At 34.5% G+C, this 24311-nt stretch overlaps 2 protein-coding genes across 4 annotated transcripts in view; both read right to left on the bottom strand.

Annotated features, from left to right (window-relative positions):
• Positions 1 to 555: 555 nt before the first annotated feature.
• On the bottom strand, positions 556 to 10999 carry LOC127165506 (PR domain zinc finger protein 12-like). Of its 2 annotated transcripts, none has more exons than XM_051110194.1 (5): positions 10333 to 10999; positions 6909 to 7099; positions 6662 to 6817; positions 5156 to 5267; positions 556 to 3316 (listed from the first exon to the last, which is right to left on the bottom strand). In XM_051110194.1, exons 1-5 carry the CDS (start codon positions 10532 to 10534, stop codon positions 2877 to 2879), a joined length of 1101 nt encoding a protein of 366 aa, XP_050966151.1. In that variant the 5' UTR covers positions 10535 to 10999; the 3' UTR covers positions 556 to 2876. The 2 variants fall into 2 exon arrangements, with proteins under 2 accessions (XP_050966151.1, XP_050966152.1); XM_051110195.1 differs by having other exon boundaries at positions 556 to 3313.
• A 4190-nt stretch (positions 11000 to 15189) lies between these two features.
• Positions 15190 to 24311, bottom strand: part of fubp3 (far upstream element (FUSE) binding protein 3) — a 31738-nt gene continuing 22616 nt past the window's right edge. For both annotated transcript variants that reach the window (XM_051110190.1, XM_051110191.1), the window contains exons 13-19: positions 22944 to 23104; positions 22696 to 22769; positions 20042 to 20118; positions 19896 to 19964; positions 18346 to 18417; positions 18132 to 18256; positions 15190 to 16739 (exon numbers count right to left, since the gene is read on the bottom strand). In XM_051110190.1, coding sequence (XP_050966147.1) covers positions 16731 to 16739; positions 18132 to 18256; positions 18346 to 18417; positions 19896 to 19964; positions 20042 to 20118; positions 22696 to 22769; positions 22944 to 23104 — 587 coding nt within the window. In that variant the 3' untranslated portion in view covers positions 15190 to 16730. The remainder of the gene's footprint in view (positions 16740 to 18131; positions 18257 to 18345; positions 18418 to 19895; positions 19965 to 20041; positions 20119 to 22695; positions 22770 to 22943; positions 23105 to 24311) is intronic.

Here is a 24311-nt window from a genome sequence, read left to right as displayed (position 1 = left end):
TAAGTTTACTTAAACTTATTTCAGTTCAATTTATGATGTTCATTTATTTTCATTTATAGTCATTTTATTACTATAAGATGTGATTTATGAAGCTTCTCAAAATGACAAAGTAGCCTGCAGTGGCAGTACTATAGTATTTACATGGTATGCAAAAGTGCAATCAATCGTTTGTTTCAACTGTTTTATTTACAATAAACAAAGAATACAAACATATGTACATCTTAACACTGATTTATGCGATCGTCTGATAGAATTAATTCACAATATCCATTAGACCACGCAACGGCATCCAGTGATTGCAAATTAATATCGTTCACAAACATTTGAACTTTTTACTCATGATGTTCAGTCATCACAATCACTGCTGCAGACCTGGAGAGACACAAAATGGTTTGATATTTTGCCTTTGTACCTTTAAATCTTTAAATTATTGCTGAAATGAATCTTTATGCATCTATTTTATCTTAAAGAGCAGAGAAGCATCATCAACATACATGAATAATAAAATGTATTCCATACAAAAGATGTGCTGCAAAAAATGACTTCATGACTGTATTTCTTGTTTTCCAGAACAAATATCTAAACATTCTTAAAATCAAACAGAAGTAAAATAGTAATATGTGACCCTGGAGCACAAAACCAGTCATAAGGGTCAGTTTTTTGAAAATGAGACATCATACATCATCTGAAAGCTAAATGAGTTTTGTATTGATTTGTGGTTTGTTAGGAAACTATATGAAAATCTGGAATCTGAGGGTGCAAAAAAATCTAAATATTGAGAAAATCACCTTTAAAGTTGTCCAAATGAAGCTGTTAGCAATGCATATTACTAATCAAAAATTAAGTTTTGATACATTTACGACAGATGTACGAAACTTCTTCATGGAACATGATCTTTATTTAATATCCTAATGATTTTTGGCATGAAAGAAAAATCGATCATTTTGACCCATACAGTGTATTGTTGGCTATTGCTACAAATATACCTGTGATACTTACGGTAAGACTGGTTTTGTGCTGCAGGGTCACATATTAAGTCCTGTTTTCTGCTAAATGTATCAAGGAGTTTTTGCTTAAAACAAGAACAAATATCTGGCAACGGGGTCAGAAAATCAACTTCATTTAAAGAGTAAATACGATTTTTGTTACCCCGTTGGCAGATTTTTTTCTTAAGTGTAAACTCAAAGAACTAGAAACACTTCATTTTGTATCTGCAGTAAATGTTTCTTGATTTAAGGATGTTAAGATGCTGAAAAACACAGAAAAAAATACCAAAAAAGAAAATCTTTTTTGCAGTGCAGTGAAATGTTTGGACATGTGATCTTAAAAATCCTTTGATCTAAAATAATTCTGATGCATTTCTTTATCAACCTGAAAGGTATTTACTTTAATGCATTGCAGTACAGCAATGTAATATTGAATGCATCTATAGTCAATATGGTAGAAAAATCATGAACTGTTTAAAAGCAATATGATGCATCTGGTGAATGTGAACAGTAAACAGAATTGAAATCTTTAAAAAAACAAAAACAAAAGCTGTTTTCATTTGACTTCATCACATCATGTTTAGTGTATAAGGCGTTCAGCTGCATCACTTTACACAGCGTTTCTTAAAAAGTCTTAATTCACATTTTCAAAAATTAAAAAGGTTTTAAATCAAAGCAGAAAGTCTTGAATTCATAAACTTATGGCATTAAATGTTGCAAACACTGCAAAAATGAATTTCTTCCTTGGTATTTTTGTCATGTTTTACAGTACAAACATCTAAACATCCTTAAATCAAGATCTGCAAACAGAACATGTTTCAAAAACATCTAAAAAAAAAAAAAAGTCTCTGAATATAACTCTTCAGCTTTTGCTCTGTTTGTTATGTTTGCTATTTATTGTTTGTTTTTGTTTTGTTCTTTACATTTTTAAAGTGACCTTGGGTTGGGTTGAAAAAAAAAGTATTATTATTATTACTCTGTAAAAATGTTTTAATTAGATTTTTTGTCTTGTTTTTAGCCAAAATATCTAAACATTTCAAGAAAACAAACAACAACAAAAAAAGTCACGCAAGTGAGTTTTTGCTTCAAACAAGCAAAATAATCTTGTTTTCTGTTTAAAATCAAATTATTTTGCTTGTTCTAAGCAAAAACTAGTTTTTTCCTGAAAACTAGACAATCTTTACACATCTAGAAAATCCTTCATGATTTAAGAGTTTTTAGATACTTTGGAAACAACAACAACAACAACAAAAAAAAATCTAAAAACAGTATTATTTTTATTAATAAAAGTCTTGTTTTCTGAGAAACTGAACAAACTGAAGTTCTTGATTAAAACAAATAAACATCTGTCAATGGGGAATGAAAACATGATTTTTCTGAACCTATTAGCAGATATTTGTTCTTGTTTTAGTCAGAAACTCCCTTAAAATCAATTTGTCATAAAACAAGACTTGTGTTATTTTGTTTCTTATGTAAATGCATCTTGATTTATGAATCTTTGGACATTTGCACTGGAAAACAAGACTGAAAAACATCACATTTTTACAGTGTGATTAGAAGATACAGTAAAAGATTTTTTTTTTTTTTCAGATTTCAAACTTTGAAGCACTGCTAATGCATCACATTTACATTTCGAGGGCGCACTGTGCTCCATTCAGTTCGTTTACTTAATAAAACCTGCAGAAACCCTGTATTTTTTTGTGCCATGTTTGATTTATGATCTGCATCCAGTGCTCATTCATTCACCACCATCATCATCTTCATCCTCCAGCCTGTGGTTTGTGTCTCAGTTCCAGCCGTGGCTCTTATTGCCGCAGGTTTGTGCCGATTAAAGTGCCTGTCCCGGGACTCAGTCCGTCTGCGCCCGTCCTCGTCCTCGTCCTCGTCCTCTCAGAGCACCATGGTTGGGACGTGCCGCAGCAGTGCAGGATGGGAAATGGCCGGCATGTGCGCGGGCGGAGGCGACGGCTGTCCGGCCTCAGAGTTCGATCCCCCGGGTCTGTGTCGCGCGCTCTTCTGATGCGCGCGCAGGCCGGCCAGCTGCGAGTACGCGCTCTGGCAGACGTGGCACTTGTAGGGCCGTTCGCCCGTGTGCAGACGCACGTGGTTGCGCAGGGTGGAGGACTGACTGAAGCGGCGGCTGCAGAAGCGGCACACGAAGGGTTTGTCCAGCGTGTGGATGCGCATGTGCGAGCGCAGGTTGCTGCGGGAGTTGAAGCCGCGGTGGCAGATCACGCAGCGCATGCGACTCGCGCCGGACGAAGAGGACGAAGAGGAGGAGGAGGAGGACAGCGAGGAAGATGCGGCGTCGCAAACGTGAGAGTCTTCTGCTGTGGAGGACAATGGACATAAATCAGTCTCTGCACCCAGTTTAATAGTAAAATAAAAATCTACCTTTGTTGCACAAACCTCAAAGAGTAGAGTATATATTGTAAAAATATTAAAATATTGTCATAAAATATTAAAATATGTTTTAGCATTTATTTAAAAAAAATAATAATAAAAATCTTGAAAAGTCATGGAAAATAATATAAAGAAAATAATGAAATCTTACAAAGTCATGGAAATTAATAAAATATTGAAAAGTCATAAAAATGTCATAAAAACTTGAAAATCATGACCATGAAAATCATGGAAAATGAAATCATAAAAAGTCATGAAATTAATAAAAACTCAAAAATGAATACAATTTTGAAAAGTCATGGAAAATAATGAAAATTAATAAAATCTCAAAAATTCATGAAAATTAATACAATCATGAAATGTCATAAAAAGGAATAAAATCTCAAAACCTCAAAAAAAAAAAAAAAATCATGAAAATTAAAATCATAAAATGTCATAAAGGAATAAAAATTTCAAAACCTCATTAATAAGTCATGAAAATTAATAAAATCTCAAAATATCATGATAATTAATAAAATCTATAAAAATATGAAAATTTATAATATATTAAAATTCATGAACATTGAAGAAAATCTTGAAAATTATGAAAATGAATAAAGTCAAAATATCATAAAAGAAATAAAACCTCAAAACTTCGTTGAAATAAATAAAATATTTAAAAGTCATGCAAAATAATATAAAATCATAAAAATTTATAAAAACTCAAAACATCATGAAAATCTCAAGTAGCAATGAAAATTAATACAATCTTAATAAGTCATGAAAATCAAATCTCAAAAAGTCATGGAAAATAAAATCATAAGTCATGAAAATGAATAAAATCTCAAATGAATACAATTTTGAAAAGTCAAAATTAATGCACTTTAAAAAAAAAAAAAAGCCATGAAAATGAGTAAAAACTCAAAAAGTCACGAAAAAAGTTATGAAAATCTTGAAAAGTCAAAAAATAAAATCTTAAAATGTCATTAAAAAGGAATAAATTCTCAAAAAAAAAAACCTCAAATTAATAAAATTAATAAAATATTAAAAGTAATGGAAAATAATATAAAGTCAGGAAAATCATTGAAATCTCAAAACATCAAGAAAATTGTTAAAATTTCAAAGTCATGAAAATTAATAAAGTCTTGAAAAGTCATGAGAATGAATAAAATCTTGAAAAGTCATGGAAAATAATAAAATCATAAAAAGTTATTAAAATGAATAAATTCTCAAAAAATTAAAACCTCAAATTCATTAAAAGTAATAAAATATTAAAAAGTCAAAAAATAATATAAAGTCACGAAAATAAAATCTCAAACCCTCACGAACATGCATAAAATTTATTCACAATTTAAATAAAAGTTTATTTGATTAATTTTCATTAAAACAAGTTAATGAACACTTAAGTTAATTAAACATTTAATGCATTTAAAAATAGCTATTTAATTTTGTGTTAGATAATATTTCATCTAGTACATGCAATTTATGATTTATATGGGATATGAATTATAAAGCATGACATGAAAGTGTGGACAGATATTATTCTTAAAACACCATGAATGTGTAAGTGATGAGTGGATGTGAAATGTGGACAGCAATCCCGTCATGCACCACTAGAGGTCAGACGTGTACATGTAAATGACAGATAAGCATCTGCTCCACATTCCTTCCTCAACATCTTAAACTCACACTAATTAGATAATAAAGCTTAAGACGGCATAATGAGTTTAATCTGTGAAACGGCCGTGATTTTTATCAGCTTAAGCTGCAGGTGAACACATACGTACCGCTCCTCTTCTTCTGGTGCTCGTCTTCTGTGCCCGGAACACCAGGAATACCCAGGAAAGTGTTGTGGGAATTCCCGTACCAAACCAGCAGCTCCTGATCCGGAGGAATAGTCTGGAAATACAAACACTCGGGCGTCATCTTTAAAGAAACACTGACATTTGCGGTCTTTTGAAGATATTGTAACAAAGATATGTGGGGAATATGATGGGAATGTTACATAGAAACCTATACAAAGTAGCCAGAAAGAAATGCTAATTTTAAAGAAATACATCACATGGATTTAGGGTTTTTGAATCAGAACTCTCCATATTATATATATACATATATATATATATATATATATATATATTTATTTTTTCTTCTTTTTTTTCCATGGCATTTTCAGATTTTATTAATTTTCAAGACTGTAATAATGAGATTTTATTATTTTTTTCATGACTGAGAATGTGTCAATTTTCATAACTTTAAAACTGTATTAATTTTCAACACTTCACAATATTTTATTATAATTTGTGACTTTGAGATTTTTTTTTCCATTTTCATGAATTGAGATTTTATTGATTTTCATGATTTTCAAGATTTTATTTTCTTATAACAGAGTTTTTTTTTTTTTTTTGAGATTTTATTGATTTTCATGTCTTTATATTATTTTCCATGACTTTTTAATATTTTATTAATTTTAATGAATTTGGGGTTTTATTAATTTAAGTTTTTGAGATTCAATACTTTGACATTTTGTGATTTTATTATTTTTCATGAATTTAAGATTTTATTCATTTCATGACTTTTTATTTTCCTTAACTTTTTGAAATTGTATTCATTTTCGTGACTTTTTCAGATTTTATTAATTTCCATGTATTTTTTTTTTTACATTTTTTTGCTAATGTTTTGAGGACAGTAAAGACCAGATCACATTTAACAAATGTTCTATTAATGATACTAATAAAACTTATTTAATTCATTAAAACTTATTTAATAGAGGTCCTTAGAGAACAAAATTGTCTCTGTCAACAACAAAAAAACTCATAAAAATGTAAATATTCACTGACATTATGTTTTTACCAACATCGGTCTACCAAAGATTAATTCAATTTCAGGATTTTAACACAATGCCACAAATGAATAAATAAATCAGTGAATAAAATACTGTAGTCTACCTAGAGTTTTATGAAGGGAAATGAAGACAAAATATTAAATTGCCAATGAAAAAAAAAAAGCAATGGATATTTACTGACAATACTTCTTCATAATTTTATGTAACTGTGGTCTTTTTTTTTTTTTTTTTTTAATTATTATTATTATTATTTATTTATTTATTTTTTTTAAAAAAACACTCAATTTCTAGATTTTCAATTAATTTAGATTTTCAATCTCATAATTTCCCAGGTGCTCTCAAAGTTTTGGACCCTTGTACATACTGATGACGATCACTGTACGACTGACTCATTTCATCATCTTCAGCATCATTTGAGGGTGTTTGTCATCACATGAAGTAAGTGTTTTACCTCCAGTGTTTTGTAGAAGATGCTGCTGCCGATCTGAACCACCTCCAGGTTTTGCTCCTGCTCGTTTCGGGCACATTTAATGTACGTCATCCAGCTGCGCTGGTCCTCCTGACTGGCATCGATGAAGCAGCGCACTGTGCCGTCCTCATTAAACACCTGAACACGCATGCACACAGATCTCTTCATTAAACCACTTCATTTAAACCAGTCTTATGCAGAATAATGAGACACACACACACACACACACCTCCCACATGAGATTATTGTTCTTGCGCAGGTCCACGTGCTCAGGGGACACGACCCTCCCGGTGAACGGGCCCATCTCGGTGCCGGCTTTGATCCAGGTCTTGGAGAAAATCCCCAGACCTTCTCCAGGGACTGAACTCTGGGCGATGATGACCTCGCTGGGCAGGACCAGACTAGACAGCTTCTGCACCTCTGCAGGACACCGGCACCATGAATATGAATAAGCATCATTCTGTCTGTTATTACAGTCAGAAAATAAAGCTTCTTTACTGGCATTCATGAAAAACCTTACATATTCATTTTTCCATTGCACAATTTTCTTTACACTAAGAAAAACACAGTTCACTGAAAGAACTGATCACTGAAAGCTTCCTTGAGAACCAAAAATGTTTTTTCTGTTGCATCGAAGCGAAAACACCATTTTGGAACCTTAATTGTGTGTAACATGTTAATAATGCGTGACCCTGGAGCACAAAACCTTCTTCTTAAGTCTTAAGTATCACGGGTATATTTGTAGCAATAGCCAACAATACAATGTATGGGACAAAATGACATTTTATGCCAAAAATCATTAGGATATTAAGTAAAGATCATGTTCTATGAAGATATTTTATGCATTTCCTACCATAAATATATCAAAACATAATTTTTGATTAGTAATATGCATTGCTAAGAACTTCATCTGGACAACTTTAAAGGTGATTTTCTCAATATTTTGATTTTTTGCACACTCAGATTCCTGATTTTCAAATATTAATTATCAAATATGTAATCAGATCTGTGCATAATAATCACTAGGTTATATCTTATAGCTTCATTGCTCTTGACCAGCATTAAAGTGCGATTAAAAGATGGTGATTGTTAAATAAATACACATATCGAATCACAACAAGCACTGTTAAAATAATACACGATTTTGTTTTTATAGACTTGCAAAAAATGAAAATGAGACTTTTAAATTGATTTGAATCATTTGTGACCCTGGACCACAAAACATAAGGGTAATTATTTTGAAATTGAGATTTATGCATCAATCTGGAATCTGAGGGCGCAAAAAAATCGAAATATTGAGAAAATCGCCTTTAAAGTTGTGCAAATGAAGTTCAATGCATATTACTAATCAAAAATTAAGTTTTGATATAGTTACGGTAGGAAATTAACAAAATATCCTCATGGAACATGATCTTTATTTAATATCCTAATGATTTCTGGCATAAAAGAAAAATTGAAAATGTTGACCCATGCAATGTATTGTTGGCTACCCGTGCTCCAGGGTCACATTTCTAAACGAATTAATATTAAAACGCTCATGAATATGAATCGTTTCGCTTGTTTCGTTGAAAACGTTCTGCTTGTTCTGTGATCGCATATACCATTTAATCGGCACTTTCTGCATGATTGTACTGGTTTAGCAGTCACACAAACGTGACTGTACTATATAGTTGGTCGTGGCAAAAAAGTAGCTCATCTTTGTAATGACACTTTGGCAGACGCGTCGAAACGAATGAATGAAACGAATCCCCGTCCTTATTATTTTGGTCACGAAATATGACCTCTATTTAACCGGATTAAGTGCGTTAAATGTTGGGGAGGGAAACTGTAAAAGCGCATTGAAAGGCGCGTGAAAAGCGGCAAAGAAAGACACTCGCATTTAACGTCAAAATCAAAGAATCGCGCATTTGTTGCGCACAAAACGCAAACAGAAGCGGCTGAGGAGAGGTGAAGAAGCGCATTCGTTCCGCTTTCACTGACACTCATTATTCTCCACTGACTCATTCCACATTCATTATCCTTTCACGACGTTTGTAGCAATAAATGTGAGTGAATGAAGCGATGGCTTGTTTAAAAACACGCAGGAATTTGGCAAACAAAAAGATGGAAAGGCGATTAGCTGCTTGACATGCCGTGAATGAGGACAGAAAGAGCCGTTCACGGTGCGTTAATGGAGAGAAGCGGAGATGCCAGCGCAGGAAAAGAGCCTGTCCAGAGATCCGTGAATGCGGGAGAAAGCTCCCAGAATGGGAATCTTTTCTTTGGCTTTCTCAGGTCAAGCACAAAGTTAACCAAATGAATTTAAAGCCGCGATTCATTCAGTCATCAGCGCTTACACGCCGAACGCGCCGCGTCCAAAAGCACCTTTCACCGTGTTAAACGGCTTCAATGGAGCAAAAGAAAAGAGACTAAATGCCGGAGAACGAACGGCATCCCTCAACGAGCTTGGGAAGAAATTCCCAGCACGGGAAACGCGGTTTATTCCCACTGACACGGACGAGTTTCGATCCGCAACTTCGGCGTTTTCCCGACAATAAAAAATGCAACCGATCGCTGACAGAATTAAACGGATTCAAGCATTTTCCAGCATTTTAGGACTCAAAATAAGACCAGCAACAACTAAAAAACAATTCCACCAAATATACAAAACGAAATAAATCGCGAAAACACGTAAAATAGCTTTTCGCGAATTTACAAAACGCTCATCGCAAACGATTTTTTAATTTATTTGATTATCTCACGTTACAATAAATAAACGAATTAGCATATCTAACGTTTAAACATATCATTTCCTTCTGTGCATTTAACTATAATATAATTCCAATATCATAAAAACAAACACTTAAGAAATTATTTTGTTGGCTTCGACCGCGCGATTGAAAAATAAGAGTACCCAGCTTTAAAACATAGGGATAATATCATTAATAAATGAACGTGTGTCTGGTTGAAACTTTAAAAAACACAAACAATCATAGGATGTTTAGTGAATAGCTTAATTGTGTTTAATCGGGCGAATTTCACAAATATTGCAATTTATTGCTTGGTTGTTTCCACCCAACTTTTGCGTTAAAGATCGAATGCAGCCTGAACAAATGAACCCAACAGCTGGGTCAGTCCATATCTGAAACCAAAGTTGGGTTGAAACAACCCGGCATTTTTAGGGTGTACCATTTCCTTCTTTACATTTGAATTTGAACATTAATAGCCTATAACTCTAATAATGATTTGTTTGCGTTTTTAACCATGCGCAGACGATCCAAAACTAACAGTTCGCTTGTACATCCATCAAACAAAATGTAATGAGCGTCAGGTTGAAACTTTAAAAAACAACGACAGCCCAAGTTCATTTTGTATAATCGAGCGCTTTACGGATTTCACAAATATTGCAGTTTCAGCTGAATTTGGACACTTATTGCCATTGACGCACTCTAAAAAAATGCTGGGTTGTTTCAACTTTCGGGTTCAGTCCTGAATGAACCCAACAGCTGGGTTAGTCCATTTTGACCCAAAGTTGGGTTGAAGCAACCCAGGATTTTTAAATTATGCATGACTGGGAAAAAAGGTCCCAGCTCTCCTGAATTCACCCCTACTCTCGGATGAATCATCTAGCAGGAAAACCCGATCAATAAAGCAATGTTCTCTGCCGGTTTTACCTCCAGTGAAGGACTGCGCCAGAACTTCGGCGGTGAAGGCGGTTCTCGGGCTCTGCTGCTCCTCGCACGGATTCTCTCCCAGCACGTTCCTCCATCGGCCGTACAGGAAACTGTGCAGGATATCAGAGGTGATGATCTCACACAGCTGAGACCTGAACCTGGACTTGAGCGCCAGCGCCTCCGCGGGCAGGACCGAACCCATGTGTGCAGCGGGTCTGCGGGACTCTGAGTGCGGCTGATGATGCGGGATGAACTGCTGCGCTCCCTCCGGATCAGCTGCACTTATACGAGCCTGTGGCTCCGAGCCTCTAATTAGTTATTAATGACCCCCCGACCCACCTACACACACACACACACACACACAGGAGGAAAAAAAAAAAAGCTCTTTCTGTGCAGGAGCCCCGCCACCCCTTCAAGACACACACCCAATGAGAAACTCTGTCTTTGTGAGGAGAGAGAAACAGATATGAGAGAGAGAGAGAGAGAGAGACACAGACTGAGAGATAATCTCACATAAGTGGCTCAACACCTGTACAGAGGCTATTAACACATCACAGCCTGCAATTATTCTCACACATTTAACCAGCTGTTATTAACCTCAATACACACACACAGTCTCTCATGACATACAATTATTCTGCATTTCACTCACTTTCCCTTGCTGCAGTTTTTTTTTTTTTTGTCTCAATATGTAATTATTTACAACAAGAGTAATTTAAGTTTTCAATGGCCAATGAGCAAAATGTACAGGTACTAAACAAATTATACTACACCTATATACATTATATGACACACACGGTTCAATTTATTTATAATAATTTTATATTAATTGTATAATTAGAATAATAAATTCTAATTATAATGTAACTTGACTATCATTATAGTCTATATTTAAAATATTTTAAGAATAATGTAGTTTTCTGCATATGCATTATTTCTACAATATATGATATATAAATGCAATATATATAATAATCTTAGAAATGTTTATATTTTGATGCATACACATTATTTACACTATGCATATCAAATACGAATCTATATGTAATAAAATAAATCTATATACATTATATGACACACAGTGTCATTGTCATTATATAGCCTATATAATTCAAATAAGAATCTGCATGAGTATTAACCAAATCTGAAATTCTATGCATTTGCATAATTTATACAATATTTATGATATAAACAATTTTTCAGTGTTATTTTATGCATATTATATTGCTTTTATATAATAATATATTATATATTCTAATTATAATATTATAGTTTATCATTATTATTATAGTCTATATTTTAACCAATAATCTACAAATATTTAAAAAATAAGTAAGGTAATTTTCCACATATGCATTATTTATAAACGTATATAATTGTCTCACATTGCAAATTTGTACATTGCAAACATGATATTATGCAATATTTTTCAGTCTGTCATCCTGCACATTGTTCTATTAAAACATAACAGATTAACATTTTTTGCTCTTATGAAGCTCTGGCTTTATGAACGGTTTCTTCTCTGGATTGGTGGAGTGTTTGAAATGAGCGTTTTCCCACTTTCCTCCAGCAGGAGAACATCTTTATTCCATTCTCATCCCGCAGGTTCCCTTTCATTTGATGCAAATCAATCTGTCATGCTGTTCTGAGGAGGATTTGACAACCGTGAGCCGCGATACACTAGAGATCACTGTGATCATCAGGAGGAACACAGATCATTCACTCATCAGGGATTGAGAGCAGAAATGAAGGTGAGTGACAGAGTGAGAAAAAACATTCAACAGCTGCATTTCATCAAGTTTACATATGCATGTCACTAAATGAAGGATTCAGTCTGTATGAGAAACAAAGCGAAATTCATTGTCTGAACTGTAATTTTTCTCAAATGCATTGCTTGGAAAGCTTCATGTACATAAACATTTTATACATACTCACATATCACCGAATCCTGATTCTGTTCATCGTGATCTGTGTCAGTCTTTCTGTGCAGCATCAAAAATGGGAAACTACTACAAAACATACAAAAAAGACATCTGTGACATCAGAAGAGATTTGAGTCTGAACCTCCGTCAAACAGCAACACATGAATGTGCGATCAGACAGACATTTATACTCACCAACAGCAACAAGCTACTAAAAAAAAAACTTAAATAGATATGAATGAACATTCATGGCATTATAATCTAAGTTATATGAACTTAATATCTTATACAAAGCCATCAGCAGGTACTGTAAAATCTGTCTTAAATTACATTTGTTCTCCAAGTTTTATAAACTGTTACTTTTCATACATTGAAACATGTTTAGTTATTAGAAAAACATTTTTATTATTAACACCTAATTGTAATTACATACACCACTAACAGCCACAGAGGAAATTCATTGACAAACAGGAACATGCAACACAATGGAGACAAACCACACACACTTACGCACACACACACACACACACAGCTGCCACTCCCCATAGTCGAGTGCTTTATCTGTGAACGCCTGAGGGCAGAAGAAAGGAAACTCATCTGTGTTTAAAAATCCATTTAGACCAATGAATCCTCCCACAAACCACCTCTCACTAAACACACACACACACAGAGTCACCACTGCACTTGCAATTACAGGAAACACCAAACCAGACGCATTACACTAGACTCTTAAAAACACAGTCTCTTTAGATGATTAAAGCAACGGTTCACACAGAAACTCAAATGTGGTGAATCCTCTGCAGTGAATGGGTGCCGTCAGAATGAGAATCCAAACAGCTGATAAAAACATCACAATAATCCACAAGTAATCCACACCACTCCAGTCCATCAGTTCACATCTTGAGAAGACAAAAGATGAAACAAATCCATCAAGACGTTTTTAACTAAAATACATTAACTAAAAGTCCATAACCCATAATAACACTTCCTCCAGTGAAAAAGTCCATCTCCTGTTGTTCGTACAGATACTGTAAAATGAAATTCCAGGACTTTCAAGGACTTTTCAAGCACTACTTTTTCATTTTCAAGGACTTCTATTAGAGATCTCACTTATGTCTTATTTTAAATTCTAAAAAAACAGAAACAGATAAATAAAAACATACTAATAAAAAATGGCAAAACTAAAATGAAGCACATGCAAAGTATTACTACTAAATTATTACAAAGTAATATCTTTTGTTTCTTTGTTTTGTTTTTAAAACTGCACTGCCTTAAAAGGTTTGATGTTTTCTACTGTTTAAGAAAAAAAATTTAGATTAGCGAAATCGCTCCAAAATCCTAATATAAAACAAAGAATTCGGGAACCCGCACCAAAGTCCTGGTCTGAATCAAATGATTCGCGAACCATCATTTCAGATCAAGACTCGGAGCACGGATCACAAATCATTTGATTGGAATCAGTCAATTCGCAAAATGATTCAGCAGCCTGTTCCTATCTAAATCAAATGACTCACGATACGCAATTTGAAGTCCTGATTTGAATCAAATGATTTGCTATTAGTGCTACGAAGATCCTTTCTAAAGCAAAAGATTCACGAACTCACTCCGAAGTTCCAAACTAAAGCAAATGATTTGCAAGTCACGCTCTGAACAATGATTCGCGAACCATCATTTCATATCACAGGACTCGGAGCACAGATCATGAATCATTTAATGTGGATCATTCAATTCGCGAAACGATTCAGGAACCCATTCCGATGTAAATCAAATGATTCACGATACGTGTTTTGAAGTCCCGATCTGAATCGCAATTTGCGCTACAAAGATCAGATCTAAAGCAAAAGATTCACGAACCCGCTTTGAAGATCCGAACTTAAGTTAATTTCAGATCAGGACTCAGGATTTGAATCATTCAATTCGTGCAATGATTCAGAAAGCGTTCTGATCTAAATCAAATGACTCGATTAAGTCCCGATCTGAATCAAATGATTTGCGATCCACGCTACGAAGATCTGATCTAAAGCAAAAGAATCACGAACCTGCTCCGAAGTTCCGAACTCAATTTCAGACCAGGACTCGGAGCGCGGATCACGAATCATTTGATTTGAAGCATTCAATTTGCAAAATGATTCAGGAACCGTTCCGACCTGAAACAAATGATTCGCGATATGCGATCCAATTTGGAGCGCTTCGAAAGAGTGAATCATTTCGCGTTGCAATGGTTTAACTGATTCGGAGTTTCAAAAAGCTCCATTTCAGCCATCACTACGTACTTTTTAAAATTGTTACAAGTGATGTTGAAACTGAAAATGAATGGCTCTTTCAATTCGATCAAGTTTTTGCAATTGAATCGCTTGAAATGAACGATCAAAGTCACGAGTTTTAATCAATCGGAGCGGTTCCAACATAAACGATTTGGTTCATCTGATGCTCTTTTCACATCTGTAGCCATGTTTACACCACACTGTCAGTACTACACTTACTTAAAATTAAACACTTAATTCACAGCACTTTTCAAGCACCTCTTCAGGAATTTAACTATTTTTAAACCCCGTCTGTCACATCCAAATCCAGCCACATGTTTGTTTGGAGCCGTTTTGGCTTGTAAACAGTGCTCGATCTGTGCAGATTTCTCTCCCGATTCAGGCCAGACCATTTATTATGGATTTCTGGACTCTTCAGCTTTTGTCGTCTCAGGATGTTAAATGTTGGACTGAAGTTGTTTTGTGGATTATTGTGATGTTTTTAATCAGCTGTTTAAACTCTCATTCTGACGGCACCCATTCACCGCAAAGGTGAGCGAGTTCTACATTTTTTTTTTTTTTGTGCATTTTATCACTTTTAAATAGCTTTTTCAGCAGCACAGGTCATGAAGCAGCTCAGAAAAGCTGTCGGAAAGGAGGCCGGCGAGCAAAGAAAAGGCAGGAAAAAGACGTAGTCTTTCGATCATTTTAATACATGGTTACCTGTACACATGAGGAAGAAAAGAAACACTAAAATTAAACATTTTGAAATTATAATATCCCTTTTCATTAAGCAATGAAGTTAATACTAGATCAATTTGTAACTAATCAATCATACATATATTAGATCACACAGAGTAGAAAGCAAAAACAGAATTAAAAAGTTATGGGTTCGGGACTGTACAGGAGTCCACAGTGTGTACTGGTGAAGTCGAGGGATGGATGGGGAGCGGCGGCGGTGGTGGTACCAAATAAGACAAGAACGTTTGATCTTCCAATACTTCGAATATAAAAAACTACAATTAATTAATACACAGGTAGGCTCTCCGAGGCTTAGCAGTCTTGAACGCTTGTAAAGTCGAAGTTTACAGAAACACACATAAAACTTCTCATCCGTCAGCAAGATGCAACATCAAATTTCAAATTACACATTCACAATCTTTGACAAATTTCAGTATGAAAACAGAACAGAAAAACAGGGACAGTTTTCCTGTAAAAACGCAGGACAAAAAAGTCTTTGATTTAATTATATATATATATATTTGTTTTTTTAAATAAAGTATTTAGTCAAGTATCTGAGCATACATACATAGTTTTACAAGAGAGCAAAGGCAAAAAAACAACCTCACGATACGCAAGACCACCCTCTCCCCGTCAGATCACCGCAATAGAAAAATTATCCGTTACAATTGCATACGACTAAAAAAAAACCTCTAAGACCTACACGTTAAACGTCTGTCAAAATATTCGAGAAAGTCCGTCTTTGTTTCAAAAGAAGTATGAAATAAGATATTGCACCTTCTTAAACCAGAGTACAATAAAATGACAATGAAAACAGAATACAAAGTACGAGGAGTTACATCATCAGGAAGCGACCGGCGACGTCGTTGCGTTTCTCGTGTAACAAAAAAGCATATATATTTCTGTAACAAAAACATCACAGTTTTTCTCTTAATCGCACTGAATTAAAATGCTTTGTGTAAAAGAACCAAAACAAACCAAAAAAAAACACGAGAGAGAGAAAGAAAACATTTTGTACACATTCTTAAAACATTTCATGACAAAACGAAACGATAACGAATTCAAGACTGCTAAGCCCGCGATCATTTTATTGCAACAGAACTAGAAAAATAAGAGATTATATTGCGCGATCGATGAAATGCCGCGACTCCGGGGTTCGTTTTGGCGATACACATCTATATATATATATCGTTGAATTTAAAAAGGAAGAATAGAAAAACAAACCAACTCGGAAACGCTCCAAAAGGGATCCCGGAAATCGCCCATATCGAATAATGGTGTACACAAGTATTTAGTAACAATTTGATGTCCTGATTTAGAAATAGTTCTCTTTTTAAATCATATAAGTCATTCTACAGCTAGTGTTTCTCACTAAGAAAAAAAGTAAAAGTCTTCAAGGCGTTGCAAATCTAGAAACCTCTGTTACAAAAGGTCTGTTTCCTCCTCGCAGTGATTCAAAAATCTTCAACTAAAGGGTCTGCAGTCGCCCGCTTTAATGATCCTGCGGGGCGAGAGGAGAAAGACACAACAACTCGGCGTCAGCGTCACTGCAGTCAAAATCAGGAGATAGTTTTGGCATTTCAAACAGCTCTTTTCCATGCGAATAGCTGTTAAACTCTACATTTATTTCTGTCACTTTCAGCATCATTACTCCAGTCTTCAGTGTCACATGATCCTTCAGAAATCATTCTAATATACTGATTTTCCACTCAACAAACATTTATGATTATTATCAGCGTTAAAAACAGTTGTGCTGCACAACACGTTCATAGAAACTGTCTTACGTTTTGTTTTTCAGGATTTACAGATGAACAAACTATTCTTTGTCTCAGAACATTATAAATGTCTGTACTGACACTTCTGATCAATCTAATGCACCCTTTAATGCGTTAATTACTTCAACTTTAACGGTTTTCAACACTGATAGTCAGAAATATTAGAATGATTTCTGAAGACTGGAGTAATGATGCTGAAAATTCAGCTGCGCATCACAGAAATAAATTACATTTGAACAGATATTCACATAGAAAACAGCTTTTTTAAATTACAAAATATATCACAATTTTTAGTGTATTTTTGAACAAATAAATACAGACTTGGTACAGACTTATCTTAATTCTTGCACACTTTTGACCAGTATTTCACGTTGACAACATTGTATAAATATCTAAAAAAGCAGGGGTGTGCGATATTGACAAAAAAATAATCTCTCAATATTTTCTGTGATTTTAAAAATAGCGATAATTTGGCGATAGTCTCCTGAATTTTTTTTATTTCTTTATATTCTGTGTTATGCTCAGCTCACACTGATAAATAAAAATCTTTCCCAATAACTGATTTTTAAACTTCTATGAGCATTTTAATTTTTAAAAAAACATTTTTTTCTAAAAGTGTGCATTATCTTTCGAGTCAAATTCTTACATTTGGGCTGTTAACAAGCAAATGAAATCAACAAAATTCGTCTTTGCAATGCAGAGGAGAAACAGGAGCTGCATCTGAAGAGGCGTTTAAATGCATTAACAGTTTAATGAAGGTCATGAATACATTTAACCTGCAGTTAAAAATGCATAATGTTTTGATATTTTAAACATAAAATGTTAAATACAAATTTTTGAAATTATTTAAATAAAAAGATATTTTAAATTAAAACCGCCAGTAAGTGGCAGCAAGTCACAGTTAATAAGTGAGTCATTGCGATTGAACTGAATCATTTAAACGGTTGATTCATTCAGGAACGAAACGCCGTCGTGTTGCTCAGAGACTCAAAACAGTGCTCAAGTCTAGACTTCATGTAACGCGTGCACAACGATTACGATATTATCGCAGACGATATATAATCGCACACCCCTACTACTACTAAAGGTGACTGTATCGGTGGAGTTGCGTTTATTACCGGGAGCCCGGGAGCCTGCGTCTGTCCCTGGCCGTAATACGCCCCCTGCTGTCTGTAATACTCCACCCAGGCGGCGCTGTAGTCTGGAGGAGAGCTCTGCTGAGATCCAGGACCGGCTGCCTGAGCTGAACACACACACACACACAAACACGATGAGAACGCTGACATCCAGCACGGTTTGACTGACATCAGGAGGACAGACTGATATTCTTACTCTGTTTCTTGTAATACTCCTCCCATGCTTTGCTGTAGTCAGGGCCGCTGCTCTGGCCTTGGTTCTGTTGACCTGCACAGAGCATTAAACACAAACTCAATCCAGGAACATCGGTTACAACTAGAGAAGCACAATTAATCAGAATAAAACCAACAGGCTGTGATTTCATTAAATACATATATGCAAAATGAGTGAAGCGCAGCACTGTGTTTATTTACACGTGAGCAGCTCACGTTCTGCTGTTTTCAGCATGTCTGTTCAGAGTAAACGATCCATATGAACTCTATCTGCATCTGTGATGAGTTTGAGTTGCTTTAACGTGCATTTGGGAACAAAATATTTGCAAACCACTTTCACAAATTTAAAAAAAAGTGCTTTAAGGAGCCCCATGTCAAAAAATTTGGATGGTTTTTAACTTTGAAAAAAAAAAAAAAATCAAGAAATCACCACAGCCATAAATATTAATGTTGTATTTTACAGTTACAAAGTAATTAAAATGAAGAATTATCAATTTATTATTTTAATATTAATTTTCTAATATTCTTTTTTTTCCCAATATAATGTTAAATATTACATTAGAAATATTTTTAATGTGTTTATTAGTCATTTTTATATTAATAATAGTAATAATAATAGTAATTATTACTATATAATAATAACAATAATAATAATAATAATAATAATTAATTTTTATTGTTATTATTATTATTGCATACTGATACATCTCAAAATTGACCAAATTGTGAAACCCTACATGCAAGCACAAGAAAACTGCTTAAAAATAGCATTTTAAATCTCAAATATTACATTAGTAATGTTTTTAATTTATTAGTAATTTTTATATTATCATTAATAATAATAATAATACTTAATAATAATAAATATTTTTAATGTGTTTATCAGTAATTTTTATAATAATAATAATAATAATGAAACCTTCTAATGAAGCAAGCACAACATTTTTAAAAAATTGCATTTTAAAATCCCAATTGCAATGTAATAAATAAATGAGTAAATAAATAAATAAAATAAATAGCCAGGTACAACTTCTTGGATATCAGTAAGAGTGAAAACTAAACCAATGATAAATAAACCTGCAAAAAGCAATTAATTTGATGTTTTGGGTTAAAGGAAATGTCCATAAATGAACACAGGAAAAGGTTCTGGTAACTTTCTTCTAGGATATTGTTTTTCTGTGATTTTTTTTTTCTTCTCTTAGTGCATTTTTTTTTTTTCCATTTCCGTTTTTACTGTTATAACAGTGTAAATGTCAATAACGGATCATGTCCCGTTGGGCTTTTTGTGTGAAACAAAAAAAGTTCATCTGAGCTTTTATCAGGACGAGTAATGAAAAACAACAGTATTCCAGTCAATCCAAAAAAAAAAAAAAAAAAAACAAAAAAAAAAGAAGTGGCAGAAAATAATACAGTAGACCAGGAAAATTGTTAGTCAGGCAAATAAAACCCTCTCTAAAGTGTCCCGGCGTCTCACCCAAACCTTCATGACGTTTACTCAGAAGAAACACAGCGAAGTGTTTCAGAGACACTTGCCTAGCTTTTTATAATACTGCTCCCACGCTTTGGAATAGTCCATCTGGCCGGTCTGAGATCCATTGTGACCTGAAATGAACAAAGATGACATGAATCTAAAGGAAAGTGGAAGAAACGATTTAAGCGATGCTTAAAGTGAATCTTACTGGGGTCCTGCTGGCTCTGAGGCTGCCATGTCTGGTACGTGGTTCCCCAACCTCCAGTCATGAACGTCTGCGGCCCGCTATCACACAAAACAACACAACATCAGTACAAACACCCCACAGGAACACACCAAACGATTCATCTGAACACTTCTGTTGAAGACATACACAAGTCTGTGAGGTTCAGTTCATCTAATCATTAGGGCTATCAGGTGATTTTTAATTAATTATATGATGAGCCAATTGATTAAATCGCAAATCAATCGCACATCAATTGTGGCTGCGAAATCACCCCCCAAAAGATCATTTAAAGTCACTGTGTTAAATGACTTTAAATAAGCAATAAAGTGGCGACAAGTCACGGTCTTAATGAGTGAGTCATTGAAACATTCACTCAACTGATTTGTTCAAACGACTGATTCATTCAAGAACAAAGCAAGTGATTCTTCACAAGCAGTCAACTTGTAACTAGTAACTCAACAGTTCTGCTGTGGATTTAATTAATTCAAACTATTTTGTGCGCAAATGTGAACAAAAACTGACACTATTGTATCTAAAATGTAACAATATTAATTTTACACTAGCAATGTTGCAGATATCGGTGAAAAACAGCACTCTCGCTGGTGTGATACTGTTAAACTATATCACCATATAAATAAAAGCGGGTGATATTTTGCAACATATCTTGAATTTTAGGCTCATATAACTGCATTCTCATAAGCAGGGCCCTATGAAATTAGTTTTATTTTTTCCCAAATTCCATTTTATTTTTTCCAAATTCAGTTTTTTCCATTTTCATTTTTCTGGTTCCCATTTTTTTTCTTGTTTTAATTTTTCTCAACTACTTTTTAATGGTTAAATTCAATTTGATTAATCAAAGAGCATGTCTAATTAATTAATCACGAAACTTATACAATTTCACATCAATTTAATAAAGGTTTGTCAAAAATGGCATGTTTAGGGCTCTATGAAATGTTTCATTTTTTCCTCACCATGTGTTTTATTGTTATCAAATTGTTATTATCGTGTTTTAGCATGTCTAATTATTTGAATTCATAATTTACTCAAATGTATTCTTAAAATAGCCTTATGAAAGTTTTTTTTTTACCCTCAGAAATTGTGTGTTGTGTATTTAAAATGTTCTGGTTATCAAATGAAGGCATAAAACATTAATTTCATTTATCTTTTAATTACTAAAAATTAAGCAAACTTTTTTTTTTGGCAAACAAAGGGGAATTTACTGTTAAAATTAAAACATGGAAGAAATGTTGTGTGACTATACCCTAAAAAATAATGTTTGTTTCATTTTAGTAGTAGTAGCAGTAATAGTAGCAATATATTTCTGGCTCAATGTCTTCAAGTTAATTAGTCTTCAAGTCTTCAGTTTTAAAGAAATTATGTTTTTTGAGGAAAACATTTCAGGATTTTTCTCCATATAATGGAGTTCATTGGTGCCCCGATTTTGAACTTCCAAAATGCAGTTTAAATGCAGCTTCAAAGGCTCTAAACGATCTGGGATGCGCATTCATGTACTGTTGAATCATGTCGAAAGGTCACGTGCAACTGCAGACCCAGTGTTTACAAAGCGAACGCACAAAGACTAAGAAAGTGCAAGTAAGTCAAACACTGTTTACAAACAAAAAGGTTCAACGATGTCGGACGATTCTGAAGTTGTAGGAGAAAACAAGATGGAGTTTTTCTCTATACTCAGTACACAGACGATGAACTTAGACGTGATTCGTAGTAGTGATGGGTTTGGATTCATTTCGTTCATTTTAGCAAAATCAGCGTCATGTGACAGCCCCATAAGATGAACGAACAACTCAAAAAACCCAAAGACTCGAAACAGGTGAACTAATTCCAGTACAGAACATGCGCGACTGAACGAATCACTCCCTGAGACGACTCGTTCTTCCCAAGTCACATTAACGACCCACCACTAATTCATAGCGTCGTGAATGTGCATCCGAGAGCCTGTGCTACACCAGCTTTTGTGCTTAAAGTATACAAATTTTTATTTTTGAAAACAATGAGCAATCGTTTCGCTAGATAAGACCCTTCTTCATCGTCTGGGATCGTTTAGAGCCTTTGAAGCCGCATTTAAACTACACTTTGGAAGTTCACAATCGGGGCACCAATGAAGTCCATTATATGGAGAAAAATCCTGAAATGTTTTCCTCAAAAAACAATTTGTTTATGACTGAAGACAGAAAGACATGAACATCTTGGATGACAAGGGGGTGCGTACATTATTTGTAGATTGTTGTTCTGGACGTGGACTTCTCCTTTAATGCAAGATGCTTTAACCATTTTATTTATTTATTTTTTGGCCTTTTTAGATGATAGGACAGTGGAGATTGACGGGAGAGCAGGATCAGCAAAGGACCCTGGGTCAGGATTCAAACAAATGCTTGAACCATTTTAATGCATTATTTTTTCTGTAATTCACTGCACCAATTAATGAATAAAACCAGCACTCCTACAAATCTCCAAATCTTAGATTTGATATGCTCAGAACAAGCAAACAAAACATCATCCCGGAGAGAAACAATATTCTGATTTATTCTCAGACTATAAATAACATGAAACTGCCATTCTTGATCTAAATAAACTCACTGACAGAGGAAGTAAAGGAAGGAAGGAAGGCAGGCACTCACTTCTGATGAGGAGTCGCTGGTCCTTGGGTGAAAGGACTGAGTCCAAAACTGCTGCTTCCTCCCATTCCAGACGCCTACATGAGGAAGAAATAAAATCAGACATAAGACAGACTGAACAGGGACCGAACAATTCATAGTCCATCAGTAAGGACGCATTAGATTGATCAAAAGCGACAGTAAAACATGAGAACATTTTATCGAGCCCAATGCACCTGCAAGCAGAAAGTGTTTAGAAATTGCTCACTCACCCCGATCTTCTCGTCTATCAGTTGTCTGGCCATTTCCATCTGCTGAGGAGATCCACGGATGGAGAAGATCCTGACGTTGGGGTCGGTGTTTGGAGGAGGATTTCTCTGCAGCTCCACATGAGCTCCGGACTGCTGGTTGATGTTCTTTATGGTCTCTCCACCTGAACAGAACAGACACAAGAGCACGATCTGTTAAAAACAAGCTCTGATCTGTCATATGTTATATGTCCTGTCTGAATAACTGGGAGGTTTAACCAGATTTCATGATTTAACCAGTTACAGAAACATCAGGGACAATCAAACATAAAAATACAGATGCAAAACAGCAGTTAAATAAAAGGAAAACAAACAATCAATCACAAACACAAACATTAGGGGCAATTAAACAAAATATACAAAATATGCAAACTAAACAGCCATACAGTCTACAGTATACGAACAAGTTACTTGGACAGATAGTTAAAAAAAGAAAAAAAAAAAAAAAAAAAAAAAAATCCAGATGAAATAAAACAAAAATACAATTAAAGAAAGTAAAATAACCAGTTAGAACCAGAGACAAGCAAACATAAACAAACAAACAAATAAATAAATAAATAAACAAACAATTAAAAAAACAAAAAGAAAAATCCAGCACAAACAAAAAATAACGCTGAAATAAAATAAAAAGGTTACATGGATAATAAAATAAAAACATCTTTAAAAAAACAAACAAACAAAAAAAAAAAACTAAAAACAAAAGAAAACAACAACGACAACAAAATAAAATAAAAAAAAAATACAGACATATACGGACACAACAGACAATGTAAATTAAACAAAAAAAAGTACATAAGTAAATTTCTGCCCTGATTTACAGACTGAACGGTTAAATCATCTGCTCAGAAGAGAATCGAAAGCTCTTGAGCTGGTGCATAAACACAAAAAAGCCTGGTAAAGGGAAACACAGTGATGTCTGAACATTTGTTCGCTCATCTAGGCGGTTTGACCCCGACTGACCCGGGCTGAAAACGCTCATCAAAACCAATCCTCCCGCGCCGGGGCCGATGGACTGATCCGGCCCATTACTCTATTGTCAAACAAATTTAACTGCTGCATTAATGAAGCCATTATGAGCTCCGGCGTCAGACAGAGGCGCGGATAAAGAGCGGTTTAGTTAAAGGATGCTGGTTAAAGCCGTGAGACGCTGCTACTGGTGGTCTTCAACTCGCACTGAAAAGAGCGTCTAACAATGAGATGTGCGTCTCACACCGAGGTCAGAACCAACGGCCTGTCGGGTCTGAGAAACGCAAATCTGCTCAATACCAGCGGATAATTCATGCAAAACCAATCTGGAGGTGTCGAATCTGATGACGAATGTGGACCGATAAA

Source organism: Labeo rohita, chromosome 5, assembly GCF_022985175.1.
Source record: "Labeo rohita strain BAU-BD-2019 chromosome 5, IGBB_LRoh.1.0, whole genome shotgun sequence".
Lineage (NCBI taxonomy): Eukaryota > Metazoa > Chordata > Actinopteri > Cypriniformes > Cyprinidae > Labeo > Labeo rohita.
This window is presented reverse-complemented; position numbering and strand designations above follow the sequence as displayed.